General features: G+C 36.3%; 4 protein-coding genes and 1 pseudogene across 4 annotated transcripts; 3 read left to right on the top strand and 2 right to left on the bottom strand.

Moving 5' to 3' along the window:
* Positions 1-226: 226 nt before the first annotated feature.
* psmb13a (proteasome 20S subunit beta 13a) lies at positions 227-3330 on the bottom strand. Its single transcript, XM_057354192.1, has 8 exons — positions 3142-3330; positions 2752-2839; positions 2569-2666; positions 2012-2152; positions 1321-1436; positions 1087-1145; positions 774-925; positions 227-499 (listed from the first exon to the last, which is right to left on the bottom strand). Exons 1-8 carry the CDS (start codon positions 3201-3203, stop codon positions 391-393), a joined length of 825 nt encoding a protein of 274 aa, XP_057210175.1. The 5' UTR covers positions 3204-3330; the 3' UTR covers positions 227-390.
* On the top strand, positions 3255-5988 carry psmb12 (proteasome 20S subunit beta 12). The gene is made up of 6 exons (XM_057354194.1): positions 3255-3420; positions 3743-3813; positions 3903-4034; positions 4399-4528; positions 5393-5537; positions 5678-5988. Exons 1-6 carry the CDS (start codon positions 3376-3378, stop codon positions 5806-5808), a joined length of 654 nt encoding a protein of 217 aa, XP_057210177.1. The 5' UTR covers positions 3255-3375; the 3' UTR covers positions 5809-5988.
* A 655-nt stretch (positions 5989-6643) lies between these two features.
* psmb9a (proteasome 20S subunit beta 9a) lies at positions 6644-8522 on the top strand. The gene is made up of 6 exons (XM_057354193.1): positions 6644-6983; positions 7117-7184; positions 7357-7488; positions 7565-7694; positions 7893-8034; positions 8319-8522. Exons 1-6 carry the CDS (start codon positions 6933-6935, stop codon positions 8477-8479), a joined length of 684 nt encoding a protein of 227 aa, XP_057210176.1. The 5' UTR covers positions 6644-6932; the 3' UTR covers positions 8480-8522.
* Positions 8523-8650: 128 nt separating this feature from the next.
* Positions 8651-14516, bottom strand: tap2a (transporter associated with antigen processing, subunit type a). Its single transcript, XM_057354189.1, has 11 exons — positions 13888-14516; positions 13677-13791; positions 13296-13426; positions 12869-13074; positions 12324-12521; positions 12072-12200; positions 11373-11561; positions 10204-10377; positions 9840-9999; positions 9358-9494; positions 8651-9182 (listed from the first exon to the last, which is right to left on the bottom strand). Exons 1-11 carry the CDS (start codon positions 14399-14401, stop codon positions 9039-9041), a joined length of 2097 nt encoding a protein of 698 aa, XP_057210172.1. The 5' UTR covers positions 14402-14516; the 3' UTR covers positions 8651-9038.
* A 2147-nt stretch (positions 14517-16663) lies between these two features.
* Positions 16664-19953, top strand: LOC130566904 (proteasome subunit beta type-8-like; annotated as a pseudogene).

Genomic DNA, 19953 nt, shown 5'->3' with positions numbered 1-19953 from the left:
TTTCTAATCACACAATATACACTTTGTACTGAGTTAAAAACATAATATTTAACCAGTATTCATAAAAGCTCTTTTTCTGGATTACATCAATTGCTTGATCACATTGAACTGTTCTTCATGAATATGCTTATATGCTTTGTGAAATATGTTATTCAAATAACGTAAACCAAATAAGGATTTGCATCTGACAGAAGTACTTTAAAAAATGTTTATAGCAATTAAAACATCTGTCAAAATGAGGAAATTTATTTGAAAATATGCATCAAGTATTATCACATGAGTTAAACAGTCTTTGAAATAGCACAAAACATTGTCTAAACTTTACTGTTTTGATTTATGGTGACTGTAAGCACAAATACGCATTGTTTCAGTCTTATACATTATCATTAGTTACTGTGCAACTTCCATTTGATGTACTGTCTCCTCTACTAAATCCAGCTTCATTGTCTGTTCTTTAAGGACAGGGGTTGTTCCTTCTGGATATTTGTATCTTCTTTGCCTGTTGGTTTCAAAGATGGACATTATTAAGAATGTGTGTGACTCAAATGATAACAGCCTAACAACAAAAGGCCAAAAAGTAAATGCTTAATACATTGAAACCATATTTTGACCTATTATGCTACGTATTTTAGCATTATTAAGAACAAATATAATAACTGACAAAAGCTTTGCTGAAATTTTCAACCAATATATACAGTATCATACATCTGTGGGCTGTAAGAAAAAGAAAAACAGAGAAAACAACAGGCGATATCACATAATCAATATTTTACCTTTCACTTTTGTAGTTTGAGCTTTCAAATGGTCGTATGTACTCTGCTCCATTCCGTCTAATGACACAGAGATCCACATTGCTTCCAGAGCCAAGGTCATTCATGATTCCTGCATGTATTGCATCCCGAACTAGTAGTTTTGCTTCCTCCTCCTGTATGCATATACACACACAGTTATAATTGTATTATTACTGCATATGGTGTTGAAAGGCTTATGAAAGGTTATTCTTATTTTCTTGGACATGTATGTGGAGAGAGTATAAAGAATACAAGATAAAAACATTAATAAAAATATTACACATTAGCAACCTACTGTCATATTGGGTTTGTAACGGTCTTCAAAAACCGCCAAAGCTGCGAGATCGCCAGAACCTACAAGTGAAGTAAAAAGTATAACAGCATTATCAGGGCTTTTGTCACTCAATTCGATTGTGGGTTAACATTATACATTCATTAGTATCTATTTAGGTGAATATTTCCTCGTAACATATATGGAATACAACCTGCAGTTGTAGTTTAGGTAGGAAAATCATTGTGAGCTACCAACCCATTGTTGCAAATGGTGCTTTGTTCACAGATCCATAGGGACCAACAGTAAAGATATGAGGGCCTGTGCAGTCCACCCCACCTAACAGCAGCATGGCACTGATTTGGCCCTTGTGTCTAGTTGAAAAGACAATAAGACCCCATTATATTTTGTTACCAACAGCACTAGCGTATCATTGACCTCATTTCTCATATACTGTACTCCCGCATCTCTATGTCACACACAAAGCCAAATATATACATACAGTAGGTCAGGTTCCCATCAAATTCTTTTAGCACTATTGTAATATATTGCCTTATTGTCACTATTATAATTAAATTTACAGTACATTTATTCATTTGGCAGATGCTTTCATCCAAAGCGACTTACAAGTAAAATTAAAGGTTATTTCTTCACAGCGATGCCATAGAAGAACCATTTTTGGTTCCACAAAGAACCATCCATTTCTTAACTTTTTATAATCTGAAGAGCCTTTTTTCGGCACAAAGAACCTTTTGTGAAATAAAAAGGTTCTTTGGATGTTAAATGTTCTTTATGGAACCATTTAGACAAAAAAGGTTCTTCAAAGAACCAAGGCCAATTTTAATAGGAGGATAAGAGCTGAAGTAAGTAAGTAAGGGAGAGAATGAACAACATGAAATTTGGGGGGGATATAGTGTATAGACAGAGCTTGAAAGTCAGTTTTTTGTACCTGAAAAGAAAATCCTGCAAAATGCGACAGGCCATAATGAGACGTGGGTTCCGGCCCATGGCAAGGATCTGGAGAGCAAGATTGGAGCGCAGCATATCTGTAGTTTTTTCTGTATCGGCAGCTGTGCCAGCTCCACAACAACTGCAGGAGGTAATGGAACATGCATACTTCACTTTGTCTTTACCCATTAATATTTTTTAGCATTTACATGTTAAATTAGTTGATAGTTCACACAAAAATGAAAATTCTGTCATCATTTACTCACCCTCTTGATATTTTAAACCTGTATTTTTTTTTTCCGCAGAACAAGAAGATATTTTGAAGAATGTTGGTAACCGAACAGCGTCGGCACCCATTGACTTGCATTGGTTTTGTGTCCAATAGAAGTCAATGCTTGCCGCCGCTGTTCGGTTCACAACTTTCTTCAAAATATCTTCTTATAATAAAGAAAGTCATACAGGTTTGAAATGACAAGAGGGCAAGTAAATGATGACAAAATTTTCGTTTTTGTGTGAACTATCACTTTAATTTATTGCATTACTGAGAGAGATTCTTACTAAATGTTCGGGGTTATGTAGTGAATTTTGCTGCAGTTTTTGTCTGCCACAGTCTCTCCAGATGTGGCCCTAGTATCTGCACCAAGAACTACGCCATCCTGGAAAACAAACAAACACCCCACACGTTTAATCTGACTGTGTCTTTATGGCCAGTTATCCTACAGCTGTACAAACTGTTTTTACCTTGAAGATTAATCCAGCAATTGTTGTTCCAGTTTTTTTTGCTTTCAACTTGCTGCTTTGCTCTCCTGAAGCCTGAATGCGTGCATTTCTGTTGACAAAAGATGCGGTTTCATCACTTATTTAGCAGGTTCATAAATTGGCAGTTTGGCATGCAGTTTGTTTTCTTAAATGTTTATGTTTTTACTTATTTTACGGGATTTCATTTTTTAAAGCTTGATCATATGTGCAGCTAAAAACAACACAACAGATCTCGCAATTCAAAATTGCCTTACTGCAAAGTTTTCTTTCACTTTCATTTAGTGCGATACCACAAATCTTACAAAAAGGAGATGCAATAGATTAAGTTATTCACGAATGTATTCGTTGACAATTCACCTTTATAACACCTACCTGATACAGTTTTCAAAACTGAAGCCACCACTGTTAAACTCGAGGATGTAGGGAGAAGCCATCGTCACCTTTCTCAGCGCAACTGAGGATCCCACATGAACTGTGTGGAAACGAATGAAGGGCACGCGCACGCTCTAAGGAAATTCGTCACGACTGCTCGGAGCCGTCATCAACCAGCCGAAGGTGCAACATCAACTACAGAAAAAACGCACAGAAAATAATATTTTTGTAGAAATGAGTGTAAACGGCGAATGGCGCTCATCTAAAGTCAGTACTGGGGTAAGACGGATTGATTTTTTAAATACGCAGGCAGCAAAATATGTTTGGCGGGTGTATTTTTAATATCGAGCCAGGCTGGTGTTATACTACTGCATATTATGTAACTTAGTAATATAACGTACATTTTACTTTAGTTTGAATTACACTTTCAACGCAATTTTTTGAAGTTTCAAATGTCGTGTTGGCTATAGAAAGCGAAAGCATTAGGCTACGTGCAGATTGATTGAGTTAAACTCGTAAAACAGTAGCGATTGTTTATTCGTATAGCTACTCTAAAACCCAATAAAGTAATTTCGGTTATTTTAACGAAAAACTATTTTAGACAACCATAATTGCAGTAACATATGACGGGGGAGTGGTGATCGGGTCTGATTCACGAGCTTCCATGGGAGGGTAAGTGTCTTTGTTTCTAGTTCACTAATTTTCTAACGTTACTCGCATTTACACAGCTTATCTAATACTATAATTACCTCTGTTTTCAGAGAATATGTATCCTCAAGGGTGATCAACAAAGTTGTTCAGGTTCATGACAAGATATTTTGCTGTATGGCTGGATCACTGGCTGATGCTCAGGCGGTCACAAATGCTGTCATCCATCAGCTCAGCTTTCACAGGTAGAACACAATTCACTTTGCCTTTATCCTTACTTTTGCAACAGCACAGGCCATTCACTGATATATCGGGGAAATTATTTTATTATATATTACGTATTTTCACAGTAGTTCAAAATTTCACTTAGTTTATTATTTATATTAAATGTAATTTAATAACTTAAAAGAAGTTGTGTTCCTGTGTAGCTCAGTTGGTACATTGCGCTTAACAAGGCAAGGTTGTGAGTTCGATACTAGGGAACACACACTGATAATAAAAGACATGTATAGAGTAAATGCACTGTAAGTCGCTTTGGCATCTGCCAAATAAATACATGTAAAAGAATAGCTTATTATAGATTTGATTACATTGACATATTTTTCTTAGCATGCAGATGGGGGAACCCCCATTGGTCCAATCTGCTGCATCCATTATGAGGAGCTTTTGCTATAACCATCGAGATGAACTCAGTGCTGGTTTTATTGTGGCTGGCTGGGACAGCAAGAGGGGCCCTCAGGTATCAAGACTGCTGTATAAATGCATACATCAATATTAACCGAAAACTCTTAACTTTGGCCATACACTCTAAAAAAATGCTGGGTTATTTTCAACCCACCATTGAGTATAGGTCCCAAAGGTATGACATGCCGTGTAGGGTTTAAATTTCATACATTAAAGACGTGCACACATATAAATTACTCACATATATAGGAATACTATCTGATGTTCAAGCAAATACATATGAAATACACATGCACACTGATATGAAATACATCTTATGTTGGTAATGCATATACAGTATAATATATATAAACTTAATGCACACATATAGACTCTTGCTTATACATAAAAGCTTGATACATACATGTATACTATAAATATTCACATACATAAACTTGCTGCATGCATTCATTTTGAAATACTTTAAATATACGTTTACATATCAACTTGATCCATGCATATACACCTTTAAAACACTCACACAAACATACAAACTTGATGCATGCAGGGTCACTTATAAAACAGAAACACGCATATAAAATACCAATAAGAATTAATGTTTAAAAAACATCCTCAAAACTCTTCTAAAACTGTGCCCATAGCCTCAATTTTATATGTATTATATGTAAAAAAAAAATGGATGCACGGCACCTCATACAAAGGGAATCAAACTTGTTCATCGTTAAGATCTCCAAATTGCTATTTGGATTAATGTGAGCCATGACATGTTTCCATGAAACTGCTAAAATGCAATAAAGCCCAAACTCATTTTATTGCACAATTATCAACCGTATATAAATGTTGACTTGTACACAAAGTGAGTCAATGAATGTACCAACTTATATTTACATATACATATACAATAACTATAATTTACTAGGTGTTTCAAGTGTCTCTTGGAGGTATGGTTTTGGAACAAGAGTTCACTATTGCTGGGTCTGGCAGCACTTACATCTATGGATATGTGGATGCCAAGTTCAAGCCTGGAATGACAAGAGAAGAGTGTCTCACTTTTACAACTAATGGTATAAGTACATTTTTAAAGTTACTGTCTCTCTCTCTCTCTTCTCACTTTCTCCCTCTGTCTTTCTGTCCCTTGACTCTTTTTTTATTGTGCTTTCTCTCACTAACACAGAATGATTCACACATCATTATTTTTTCCCAGCTCTATCTTTAGCTATGGACAGGGACAATGTAAGTGGTGGAGTTGTGCATCTTGCCATTGTGACGGAGAAGGAAGCAGAAAAGCAGTTGATTCCTGGCAACAAACTGCCTGTGATACAGAGTTTGGAATAAGTGGCAACGTGTTTAGCATTGTATTAGTTGTTTCATCTGTTTGTATTCCAATGAATTTGCATTGTAAAAGAAAGAATTAAAAACTGTTGTCATTTCACTTTGAGCATTACCTTTTGTGCAAACATGCTTTGCAGAAACATTTGTTGTTATTTGAAAATAAACCCAAATTAGAGGCAAAATATTTTTAAGATGGCTTAACTGGCTGTGGTTCAAGTGAAGTGAAAGTGACCTATTTGTCAGATATGGTGACCCATACCCGAAATGTGACCTCTGCATTTAACCCATCCAGTGAGTAGTGAACACACGCACAGCAAGTCATGAACACACATACACCCGGAGCAGTGGGCATCACTGCAGTGCCCGGGGAGGTGCCTTGCTCAGCCCTGAGAATCGAACCGGCAACCTTCTGGTCACAAGTCCGACTCTAACCATTAGGCCACGACTGTCCCTGTATATGAACTATGCTAATAGATTATACATTAAAAACGAATTCACTATTCTGTTCTTAAGACAAAATATAAGATTGTTCTTATAGGAAATTCAAAAGAATGAGATATTTTTCATCAAAATGAATGTTTTTTCATAAGAATATGACATATGCTTTGTAAACCAATCTTTTTTTAAGAACCGTCTTCAAAGTTTTTTCGGGAATACAAAACATTCCTAACTTTTAGAATTAAAATTTAAGAAAAAAATATAGCAGTTAAGAAGAATTTATTATAAAAAGTCGTGTTCAGAACACAACAGATCGTGTTTAACACATGTGATTAAAGTTGTTCCTACATTTTCCGTGCATTTAGTACAAATTCTAGTACAAACGTTTTTTTCAGTCATATGAATTGTTCGTGAAAACGTTCGTACGCAGATTTCACGCACAAATTAATCATTCTTGGTGATTGAGATCCATCGTTACCATATGTTTACTGAATCTACCCCACGCGCAGAAGATCAGGTTTGGGTGAACTGAGCAGCGTCATGACGCGTCGGTTTGCAACACGAAAGTGAAAGTACAGCTAGTGTGAGTTGTCCGCTTGTCGACAATTTTTAGTTTAGACAATTTGAGTTTTAACAAAATAAATTGTAATTGTTTATATATTTGGGTCGGAGCGATCATATCGGACAAAATGCAAGGGAGTATTTCCGACCATGGCACGTCCAAAGGACTCAAAATGGGAGTAAGTACAGATCGCATGGTTTAAACAGTAAAATTCCGCTTTCAAAAGAATTGTTGTAGTAACGTTAGGCATATAATCGCGTTGTATTTAATATACATAAAAGCAGTTCATTTTGGTTTTTCTATTCCTATAGACGACTATAATTGCTATAGAGTTCGATGGTGGCGTAGTGCTTGGTTCTGACTCCAGAGTTTCCGCAGGGTGAGTCTTTAACGTGCAATTTACAATTTTTTTGGGGGGGGTTGTACTTTTTTAATATCAGTGATTGGGGTTATAATACAAATGAGTGGTTTTAAATCTATTGATGATTAAATCCGGCTAGTGTATAAATAATCACAAAGAGCTTGAATTAAATTTATTGTTGGTTTTCCAGAGCTTCTGTGGTAAATCGTGTGATGAACAAGCTCTCCCCCCTTCATGATAAGATCTACTGTGCTCTGTCCGGATCTGCTGCTGATGCTCAGACTATTGCTGAGATAGTAAACTACCAGCTGGATGTGCACAGGTGACAGGCTCTTTATATACAAAAGTAATTGTCAATTCATATAAATATGAAATAACTATTTTTCTTTATATATCAGCGTTGAGGTGGGCGAGGACCCCTTGGTGCGCTCAGCAGCAACCCTAGTTAAAAACATCTCCTACAAATACAAAGAAGAACTTTCCGCTCATCTCATTGTAGGTGGATGGGACAAGAAAGAAGGGGGGCAGGTATGAAGAATGTGTGTGTTTGCATTTGTGTGGATGGAAAAAACATTTTTGAGAACTAACCTTCATTGAGATGCTGAAGAATTTAAGTAATTCTTCAGATAACAGTTCAAATGAAAGGTATGAAGAGCTCTCTATACAATAGATGATACAGCTAATAAATACAATCCCTTTTTCTCATATTTCATTTTGGTTTTGCAGGTCTTTGCAACACTTAATGGGTTAATTACCAGACAGCCGTTTGCAGTAGGTGGCTCTGGAAGTTCCTACATTTATGGCTTTGTAGATGCTGAATACAGACGGCGTATGACACGGCAGGAGTGCCAGGAGTTTGTGATCAACAGTGCGTTAATCTTTTATTTTTTTTGAGGTTGTATTACTTGCTCGTGGTTCCTTTACATGGTCTGCTTATTTGTTTTAACAGAGCAATTTGTAAAGGACGGACAGTTAAAGGGGCTAACACTGCCAGTTGCTTGCTATTTTAAATACTGTGCTTTCACTGCAGAATAATCATAAACATATTAACATTTGGCTTAAATTTGTTATTCCATTTTTTCTTGTTATGTAACATTCAGTACTCGTCAAAGGATTATAAGTCTTTTCTCTCACACTGTACCATATTTCCAGGTCTGACACTCGCAATGAACCGAGATGGTTCCAGTGGGGGTGTGGCCTACCTTGTTACCATTGACAGTGAAGGAGTGGAAGAGAAATGTGTTCTGGGAAATGAGCTCCCAAGATTCTACGACAGAGATGTAGTTGAGCCAGCCAAGACAGAAAAAGTGTAAAAACATTTCTAAGTATGGTTTATCAATAAAATGTTTTCTCTTATTTTTCCTCGTGCAATGTTTATCTTTACTATTTTATAATCCTTATGACGACAGAGAATTGCAGATAATTGTTTCAACTCAAAATTTAAATGCCACACGAAGTTACTCATCAGAGTGAGTCACATAGTGTATATATATATGTATTTATTAAGAATATACAGTACATATTTGTCAAACTGACATGATGCAGTACAGAGAACTCCACTTTGACATGTATCGTTGTGTTGTTATTTTATGCTTTTTGCCTTTTCCTACACTAACCTACTAAAGTTCCAGTGAGACATCATTTTTTTACTTGTAGATTGTTAAAATCATGCAGAACCATCAAAAAGCATGATTCATATGAACGTAAAGGAAACAAATGCTGTTTGATTGTGAATAAGCTGCCTATTTTTATAGACTGTAATTTGTTGTAGAAAATGCTTAAGGGACCTTATTCTTGCTACATCTCTTTCTCATCAGCTTCCTTTTCCTCAGCAAAGAGCCTCTCTCGCAGTTTATAGTAATTTCCTTTCTTCTACATCAGCTCCTGGTGGGTCCCCTGCTCCACAACCTCCCCGCTGTCAATCAAAATGATCTTATCTGCCCTTTCAATTGTTTTTAGCCTGTGAGCAATCACCAGTAAAGTATGGTTGGGTCGCTGGGCAAGAGCATGTTGAACCTATTAAAAGAAATAAAGCAAAATAGTTAAGGTAAAAGTGACCCAATAAAGCAATGTGGTTCATAAGGTATTGTCAATATCAATGGGTTCCTTTTTCTGTAATACACAAGTACTCTCTATATTCAAAGCTTGTTTAAAAATGTTGTGGATAAGAAGAAAAGACAAGTGGGAGTACCATGCGTTCACTCTCAGTGTCCAGACAGCTGGTGACCTCATCCAGTATGAGGACCTGAGGTTGTCTGATCAGAGCTCTGGCGATAGCAATGCGCTGCTTCTGACCCCCAGAGAGAAGACAACCACGCTCTCCAACATCTGATACAAAAGCACAACATACACATTTCAAAACACTGTTACATTCACAACCATATTCAAAAGTCATGATGGCTTATTAATAAAAATTGACTGGTATACTCTATAATAAGAATGTACTTAAAATTTCTAATCATTTTGTCACACCACAGGAAAAGATTAAATAAATGGATAAAGACAAAAAGTTAAAAAATGTTGTTTTGTGTAATGTTGATTAAACATTCAACTGACACAGTATGCATTAATCACTCAGTCTTACAATATAGGCATTGTATATTTTTCACCAATGCAATCTGCTGATGAACTATGCATGCATGTGGATCCCTGGCAAAAAATGAGTCTGTGTACCTGTGTCATATCTTTTTTCTAGTTTACAGATGAATTCATGGGCATTCGCTTCTCTAGCTGCATGCTCCACCTTTTTCTGATCACAATCAGTCAACCCGTAAGCTATGTTGTCCCTGATGGAGCCAGAAAAAAGCACGGGTTCCTGACCCACCATGGCTACCTACAGGATAATAATCCAAGAACGTATTAATAAACAATAGATGAAAATTCTGCAAAAGACTACAATGTAAAATGCAAAATAATTTAGTTGTAGGAATTATTTGTAGAAAATTATTATTATCCTTAGGATTTCTTTGTTGTATAGGAATAAATAATAAGAATATATGTATATGTATAATTTTTCTTTATACACCATGAGTTTTACCTTCTTGTGCAGATATTTGTGCTGGTAGTTTTGTATTGGTTGTCCATCTAACTGAATCTGTCCCTGCTGAGGCTGGTAAAATCTCTCCAGGAGACTCACACATGTGCTCTTTCCTCCACCTGACATCCCCACAAGAGCAGTCATCTGACCTGGCTTTAACTCCAAAGTGAAGTTCTGACAATAACAACAACAACAACCAAACACTGTATTGTATGTTAAACTAAAATAACCAAGATAAAAAGTATTACAAAGTAAATAATTTGGAAAGTTGATACAGTTTTACAAAGTACAAAAAAACCTTGCTTCATTCGCCATCTTGGATTTACTTTTACATTCAGTTGTTGCATTGCATTACTGTAAATGATACATGTGATGTTACTCTAGAATTTGACCAAAACTATCTTAGGAAGTTGCGAAATCAACAGCATTTACATCAAGTACATGCCTTTAATCACTTACAAAAGAGATGCTATGCAAAATATTTGTGAGAGACTGCATTTAAAAAATGTCTTCTTCAGACCATTGTTGCAACAGTTTAAGAAGTGCCCTCTTCTCTTCCAAAGTGACTGTACCCCTGTGTGCCAAGTCATTGGTGTTGGGTGATGAGTTTTTGTCTCAAACTCTGCATTTACAGTAACACCAAAGGTGTTCAGCTAGGTTCTAGACTTGGCTTTATGCAGACCAGTCAAGTTCTTCCACACTGACTGAATCAATCATTTTTTAACCTTGCCTTATAAACAGAGGCATTGTCATGTTGGAATAGGAAAGGGCCCTGTCCAAACTGTTGCTAAGAAATTAGAAGCACGCATTTCCCAGAATATCATTAGCTGTAGCATTAAAGGGACAGTTCACCCAAAAATGAAAATTCTGTCATCATTTACTCACATCCCCCATTTACTGCCATAGAAGAGAAAATAAATACTATGGGAGTCAATGGGGGATGAGATCTGTTTGCTTATTGATATTCTTCCAAATATCTGCCTTTGTGTTTAGCAGAACAAAGAAATTTATGATGACAGAATTTTTATTTTTGGGTGAACCCCTTTAAGATTTCTACTCATGGAAATAACTTAAGTACTCAAATCTGTTCATTAGAAGGGGCTGTCCCAATACGTTTGCCCATATAGTGTATTGTGGTGCAATAAAGAACATGTTCTGTCACATTGTACCTTTAGGGCTGGTTGATCAGGTCGAGTTGGGTAGAAGAAGGTGATGTTGTTAAAATGAATTTGGCCAGCCAAGGTGTCAGGCTGAAGACTTCCATCCATGCTCACTTGTGGCTTTCTGTCTAAATATTCAAAAACTTTGGCGGCTGCCCCCACAGAATTCAGCATGTTGGAGTACATGTAGACAAGTGACTGAGAAAAAGAGACAAAAAACATTTGCAAAACATGAATATATGTGGCTTTGTAGTACTGTTTGAACATTTTTTTCCAGGTATCTCTGTAGTAAGTACTAATGTATTTTCTGGTATCTGTTGTCTGGACTGTGAGCATTACAAAAAGTCAGGATCACTGGACATGAAACATTAAAATAAGATAAACTTCCAAATCCATAAAGATTTGCATGATTCAACACTTGTTGTCACAAGTCAAAAATACCAGAATCTCACTCTGATCTGGACAGGATTTGAGTTTTAGAGTCCCCGTGTTAGCTGAAAATTAATCGGTAATATACTCGTAATTTTACATAGGATATATAAGATAAAGACTTTTTATTTTAGACTGAAAAAAATTGCACAAAATATGCCTGCATGCAACCCAAGCACACATGACTGCCTCAAGAAAACTAGCCATGTCCAAATACGTCTTTAGTTAAAAAAAAGGAAAGAAAGAGATACAGTATATTAGAAAAGAATGAGTCCACACCCTGATATAATCTCCAAAGTTACCCTGGTACAGAATGAAGGACACAAGGTTGCCTGTACTCATGTTTCCTGATTTGATGAGCTGACGACCATAACACAGCATCAGAACTTGAATTCCTAATGACAGTAACTGTAATAAATATAAAACATAATTAACATTTAACTCTGATATGTTCTAATTGATTATGCACAGAAATATTACTTGTATATTAAAATGATCAAATAATTTATCCGTCATACAAAACAGACCCACCCGTCGCACCAGTAGGTAGACCGCTCTCACGGTGTCTCTGCGAGTCTTCAGGTTGTGAGTATCAATCAATCGGTCATCATATCGATGAGCTTCACCAAGCTCCATGTGGAAACTGCGTACGGTCCTTATCCCTGCCACTGCCTCTCCTGCTGTCTCATTGGCTCTGGCTACAGAGTCCTGAACGTCTTTTGATAATTGCTGCACAAGGATATAAGGGATATTTTTCAGAAAACAATAAAAAACATTACAAATAAAATGGGATATATTTTGTTATCAAACAATAGAGACAAGAGTATGACTATTTAGAGTTATCCTTGAAGGGTCATATGTCATTATAAAATGTTAATAAATATTTAAGAAAACTGATAAAACATAACAAAACACAAAATGATTTTCTCAAACGGTGACATAATAGTATAATGGTGACATAAAAGTTTAAGGTCCAGGGTGCGGGCACCCTCAGAGGTGTTGTAAAATCTGGCACATTAAAACATTTGAACTCCTGACTTAATATCTATAAATATGCTTTGATCAATTAATCAAACCTCATAGTGTGTGTTGTAAATCTTTTGTGTAATGGCAATCAGTGGAGCTTCGATGAAAGTAAGCAGGGTGAGTTTCCATGACAGGCTGACCATCAGATACAGGACGCCCACACTCTTGATCAAGCTGCGCAGGAGGATGTTCACATTCATCGCCACTGATTGACTCATTAGCCTGGTGTCAGTGGACAAACGTGATGTCAAGTCCCCTGATTTCAGAGAAAACAGAAAAAACAATAAGATGAAGGCCAGACGTTTACATGGTTGGTGTTTGGTTTTAGTATATGGAGGTAAAAATGTATGATGTTAGCACTGGTACCATCACAGTTATTATTAAGATTATCTGGGTATTTTTAGACAGATGGCAATGAGCACAAGTTCCCATTTGTTTTGTTTAAAAGTTTTCCCTATACGAACTCATTTGACCTACCTGTCTTTTTATCCTCAAAAAATCCAATCTCCTGTTTGACCAAAGCGTGAAAAAGCATGAGACGAACTCTCTTGTTTAGTCTGGATAAAGTGCACATGAAGAGACCTCCACGCAACCCAGAGGACAACGAACTGTGAACAAGGAGAATACTTACAAATAAGGTAACATTTAATTTTAAGCTTGGCTCAGAGGAGGTTACCTAAATGTATCATGCGTCAACAGGGGTTTGAAAAATGGGGGGAAATTGTATTTGTGTGTTGATTTACTTTAAACAAACAATTTTTAAGCAAAACTGAAAAATGCAATGCTCTAGTTGTAAAAAAACTACATGGAATTTTGAGTAAATCATTAAAACAGTGAAACTTATAAGACACTAAGTACCTGCCCATTGAGAGGAGACCCATGAGAAAGATTGCTGACATCAAGCTGTTGGGTTGGTAGTGTTCACCCAGGATGTCTATTACCTTTCCCGTGTAAAACGGGATAAACATGTCACCTTTAAAATTCACACAATCAAGAAAAATGTGTTCAACGCTAAACTTAATTTTTAACAATACTTATCATGATTTTGTCTTTCTGAGTTCATACTTACAGATAACAGCAAGCGAAAGAAACACAAATGCTCCTGTCAGTAAGAGCACATCGGGCTTTGAATAACGCACCACTCGCATGAAGTGCGCCCGGTTTCGCTGTTTCGTCTCCGCGCATTCTGCACTCTCATTGTTGCTTTTCGTGTCCGAAAAACTGGCTTCCCAAAATAAACAAGCGATAAGCGCTGCTGCTGTAGCAATGATAGTTTTTCCTGGGCAAGGCAAACACCCGCTCCAATTTTCCGGCTGCGCGTTCATGAAGATCGTCAGTCCGCTTTCATACACTGGGCACATCAGGCACGAGACAGCGACGCAGTTACGCACGGTTGTCTCGCTCCAGCTGTTGATCAAAAAACACCTGAGACATATCCACTTCACAGCAGCTGTAATCCAAATAAGAAACAAGAGAGGCACATTGCTCTCCTGCTTGAGAAATACATTTGTGCTGTAATGCAGTACACAGCTTATAGACAGATCCAGGAGTAGAGCTTTAGCATGTTGCATCTTCAATTCCATTTTCCAGCGTTTAACCTCGTGTTTATTTTTGTAAAGAGAGCCAAAAATTATTGACTAAATGTTGTCTTTTCTGTCGACGTCGTAGCGCATGTCAGATTTTTTCATCTAGATGTTCAGAAACACTTTCGGTTTCGAATTAGATAATGGGGCTTCCCGGCCATCGACCAAAAGCTTTTGCCTTTATTTTTGCAATTCAGTAACAAGGATTTGAATTAAAAAAGGTCAAAATTGAGGCCAGAGGTCAAACATCAGTGTTTTGTTTGTTGTAATAGACGACTACAGTCTGTCTGCAGTTTAATCATTATTAATTTTCCTTTAATAGTGTTGCAGTAAAAAAGTATTTAGTTCCCATCTCTAGTCCCCACATATTTTCTCTCACTATAATTCTTAACAGGCTTGATCATTTTAAAACTCACACCAGCTATAGGTTGGTTGAAAAAACAAGTGTACCTAAATTTATATTTAAGCATTTAACAGATACTTTTGAACCAGGTGTATTTTTCGGTTGAAAACAATAATAGTAATATCTTAAACTGTTTACTGACATGTATTCCAAATTTCTCATTCACTTTACCACTACTCATTTCTTAGAGGATGTGTTCTTAACAATTGAGCATAAAATTAACATATTCATATAATTCTTAGTAAATGTTTCATGTATCGAGCTTTGGAATTATGTGTTTTCCATTATTCAGATCACTTTATTTACATAGGACAGAGAGCATTTTTTTCTTACAAAATATGTCTTCCATGCAAAGAAATATTAGATGGATCTTTTTTCCAAGGTGTCTGCTATGACGAATATTATAACATGAAACATCACAAACATGGCTTTTTGAAAACTGAGATATATTGTGATCGTGGTCAGTCTGATCTTTACCTTGAAGGAATGTTTACCTGATATTAGAAAACACTGTGTGAAGAGAAAAGTGTCCTCAGTGTTGATAAATGTGTGAAAATGTCTGTATTAAACATAACTAATCAGATGAATCAAGTATTTAATCTAGCAGTGTTTTACATACAACTGACAATTAAAAAACAATATGTGCACAGAGAAAAGATGCATACTGTAGAATCCACATTGCTTGCACCACATGAACAACTTAATTGCAAACATTAAAACACTCACAATGTTTTTATCTACATATTTTATCCATATACTGTAAAGAATGGGTCGTGCCAGTCAATTAGTATAAATTATAATATTTTGGGTCACATGTTGCTAGGTAGAGTTTTGTGTATCTCGTTCTACTCATGTCAATGCAGACTCTGAACAAACAACTGAAACCTGATCAAGAATGTTTCACTCCAAGTATATGAAGGCTTGAGTGATAGTGAGGTCTATAAATGAATTTATGCTTTTACAGGTGTTGCCACAGCATCTTCTTGTTGTCTCACATAAAAATCTGTTCTAATTCTTTTTTACCCATTTCAGTATTTTACATCTTGTGCTCAGAAAAGCACTAGCATTTAAAAATCAAAACAATTTACTAAGTATAGTATATACTGTACACTGCATGTAAACACAAAGAAAGCAGAAGTGTTTTTAAAGAAAATTGTTTTTTCTTTTCTTGAGTTGTATGAGCAGTTCAGTAAATATTTCTTTCTGTACTGTGTATTACCAAAACAGCAGATATCAATGTCATGCTATTTAAAACATGACATATGCATTAGTTAACATGGCTTTATAGTTTACCTGTCTGTTATCTCTTCAAATTGTGAAGGATTTATGTACAATGATTTGGAACAATATGCCAAATCATTTGAGAAAAAAAGTATGTTTAACTACTGACAGACAAAAACTATTTTGTAAACCATTTTGCTGAATATATATTTGTGTGTAGTCCCGAGAGTGATCTTAAAACTCCTATTTTACGATAATTTCCTAAGGTTGCTAGAAGACATTTTTGTGGAAAATGTAGAGCCAAACTTATGTCTTACATCCTTGTCAAACACCCTATACTGTACAGTGCAAGTGTTGCTACAGATTTAAAGTGGAGTATAGGAGTGAATGGATAAACAAGATTTTAAAGTTAGTCTTTTTTACTTTCCAAGCCCAATGCAGAAATACAGAGAGCTTGATATTTTGAAGCGTAATATTATATATCATAAAATATATTAAAAAGTCCTCAAGTATTGTGAATGGACTAACAACATGATAAATAGCAACAAACACAGGAACTTTTATTTTTATTTTATTGAGATTTAACAGTTTTTCCTCAATATATATTTTTATTTAACATAAATGTTCCTGTTACGAATATGGTTGCCTCCGATACTCCCGCTCGGCATCAGAGAGCGTTATCCCCAGAGTTTGTCAAACTCCATTTCCCAGTGGCCCTTGTGCCGCTTATTACACCCACACCTGGAACTCATTAACATGGTTTTATAATCTCGGCGTTTGCTGGGCTTCATTGAGAAGTCTTGGTTTTGCCCGGCTGACATTTCTGAGCGGTTTTGATGATTGGGATTGGGATTGGGATTGGGATTGGGATTGGATTGTTACTTGGATTTCGAACCTTTGATACTTGTCCTGACCATCACCTGTTTATATAGGCCTACTCCTGAACATTGTCTGCCTGCCCCGACCTCTGACTGTTATTGTTTTACGTTTATTTCTCTATTAAAACTGCACATGGATCCTACAGTTTCTGTGTCGGAGTCATCGTTACAAAGACAGATTTAAAGCAAATATGAATAAGTTTTAACTGCTTGCTATGTCCCTACTGAATACTACTGATGAACCAGAATCCTTATACGTGGACTGAAACTTCAGCTTTCTGACCCTATTGTTATTCATGTTGTCTCTAGCTAGAGGAGGCTAAGACATTGGTGAGTGATGCTATCCATGCAGGCATCATGAGTGACCTGGGTTCAGGCAATGACAGATCTGTGTGTGCGTGCGTGTGTGTGTGTGTGTGTAAAAAGTCCCCATTTAACTTTAAGAGGTAAGATCGCATATAGTAGCATGTTAAAATATAAAAGATAAACAGCATTTTAGTTACAAAAATGTAATAACATTTAAGCGTATTAGAGCCCGGTTTCACAGACAAGGCTTGTCTTAACCCAGGACTATGCCTTAGTTAAATTTGGATTTTTAAGTCATTTTTATAAAGATGCTTTAGAGAACATTACTGGTGTGCATCTTAAGCCAAAAAAATGGCACGGATCTATTTGAAAATATGTCAGGGCAAGTTATTTTCAGTTAAGCCAGTTCAAACATTAATTTTAGTCTGGGACTAGTCTAAAGCCTTGTCTATGAAACCGGGCCTAGGAGTATAAACCTGTACTTAACTTTGCCTAATGTCTTATATAGTTAATATATTGATATACTTTTGTACCGTCCCCACAGGCAGGCAAAGTATCAATATAAGCCTGGTACAACCATGGTTTTAACTAATCTTGAAGACCTAATCATAGTCTGTGATGACATTTTATTGTGTTCTTAGCATAAGCGCATTGCTATTGTCTAACGAACCTGTGGACATACTAGTCATGAAACAGAAAAAAATAAATAGTAGGTTCATTTCACGTAGTTATCCTATGTCAACCATACACATAGCTACTGTATGCATACCATCACACATTTTCTTATATCGCACATGCTTATTAATGCTTATTGAAACCGATGAGGTAATGTAACAAAAACGTGAATTAATGTTTTGTGTATCCATCAGACCTCTAAGTTTCTGAAGTCATGCAGCTGTGAAGATGGTGTTTGTATAGATCTAAATCACGGCACCACAACCCTGGAATTCAAGTTCCGCCATGGTGTCATTGTGCCTGTTGACTCCAGAGCATCAGCTGGCAAATACATTGGTAAGGATCAGTGCAGCTGACTGTACCATGCTGATAACAGCTTCAAGAATACAGGAGTTGAGTTATGAACACCACATCAAAATGAATTACTCTACCTGTTATTTCCTAATTTTTCTTTCTAATGTGTTGCAGCATCAAAGGAGGCTAATAAAGTGATAGAGATCAACCCTTACCTGCTGGGCACCATGTCGGGCAGCGCTGCAGACTGTCAGTACTGGGAGAGACTGCTGGCTAAAGAGTGCAGGTCTGTCTCAACATGCTTCTGAAAGGGATGTGCATGTGCTTACAGTATGAAGTTACCATCTCATGCTTTCAGATGTGTCAGGAAATGTTTTCAGAAGAACTTTAAAAACCGCACCGTCCATAGTTTAAGTAATACTTGTACACAAAATTCTCTAGTGTATACAGTATACTCCGCTAATGATGACTATTGTGAAAATTTCCTTCCAGTTACTAGAAATGCTTCTTACATTTTACTGTTTTGTCCACTATTATCTGTCTATAATTTGTTAATCTGTTAGTATTTGTGTTTTTACAAACAGACTTTATAAACTGCGCAACAAGCAGAGGATCTCGGTGTCCGCAGCCTCTAAACTCCTGTCCAACATGATGCTGGGATACAGAGGGATGGGTCTCTCTATGGGCAGTATGATCTGTGGCTGGGACAAACAGGTGAAGTGTGTACATGTTTAGCTATAAGGATGAAGGCCAAAATTTCAGTCCTCAAGAATACAGTGTAACACATTGAAAACTCGCGTGAGAGATGGTTCCCAAAAGTCTCCCAAACCATAAATCAGCAGGTTTGTGTGGGGGATAGATTCATATTTATCTTATTATGATAATTGCATCCTCTTTAGTTCAACTTCTAAGATCTGTGTTTGTGTCTTTGTTTTTTGCAACTATTACAGTCATTCAGACCAGATATATTTTATATTTTTTACAGGATGCAAGTAATGTAGGTATGTACAGGTGCATCTCAAAAAATTAGATTATCGTGAAAAAGGTCAATATTTTTTGTCACTCATTTCAGAAAGTGAAACCCATATATTATAGAGATTCATTACACATAGAGTGAAATATTTCAAGCCTTTATTTCTTGAAATTTTGATGATTATGGCTTACAGATAATGAAAACCCAAAATTCAGTGTCTCAGAAAATTAGAATATTACATAAACTCAATAAAAAAAGCATATTTTAAACAGAGATGTCAGGCATCTGAAAAGTATGTTCATATATGCACTCAATACTTGGTTGGGCCTCCTTTTGCATGAATTACTGCATCAATGGATGTTCTCCGCTGGTTGTGGGAACAGTTATGCGTATGGTGTGGTAGACAGTGGATATCGTGAGGATATGACTATTGGGCAGACGTGGTATTGCTCATGCCACACACAGAGATGCTTATTCTGGTGGTGTGGTCAACCGTAAGTACATTCAATGCATTACAAAAAAACTTTATTTACTGTATCTTTTTTGTAATTTGAATTAAAATTTTGACGCAAAGAGATATATCATGTTGTGCATTTATATCCCGAAATGGGTTAATATTTTGTTCATTAAAACAATCTGTTATTCAAACATTTTTCATACCATTTCTCCTTGTAGTTTACCACATGCAGGAAGATGGCTGGATCAAAGTGTGTAAAGACGACGTGTCCGAGTTAATCCACCGCTATAAGAAAGGAATGTTCTAATTAAATCTGCTCTTCAAACTCAAGTTGATGGTTTAATT

This window comes from Triplophysa rosa, linkage group LG16, assembly GCF_024868665.1.
Source record: "Triplophysa rosa linkage group LG16, Trosa_1v2, whole genome shotgun sequence".
In the NCBI taxonomy this organism is placed as follows: Eukaryota; Metazoa; Chordata; class Actinopteri; order Cypriniformes; family Nemacheilidae; genus Triplophysa; species Triplophysa rosa.
Note: the sequence above shows the minus strand (reverse complement) of the source record. Positions and strands in the feature narration are given on the sequence as shown.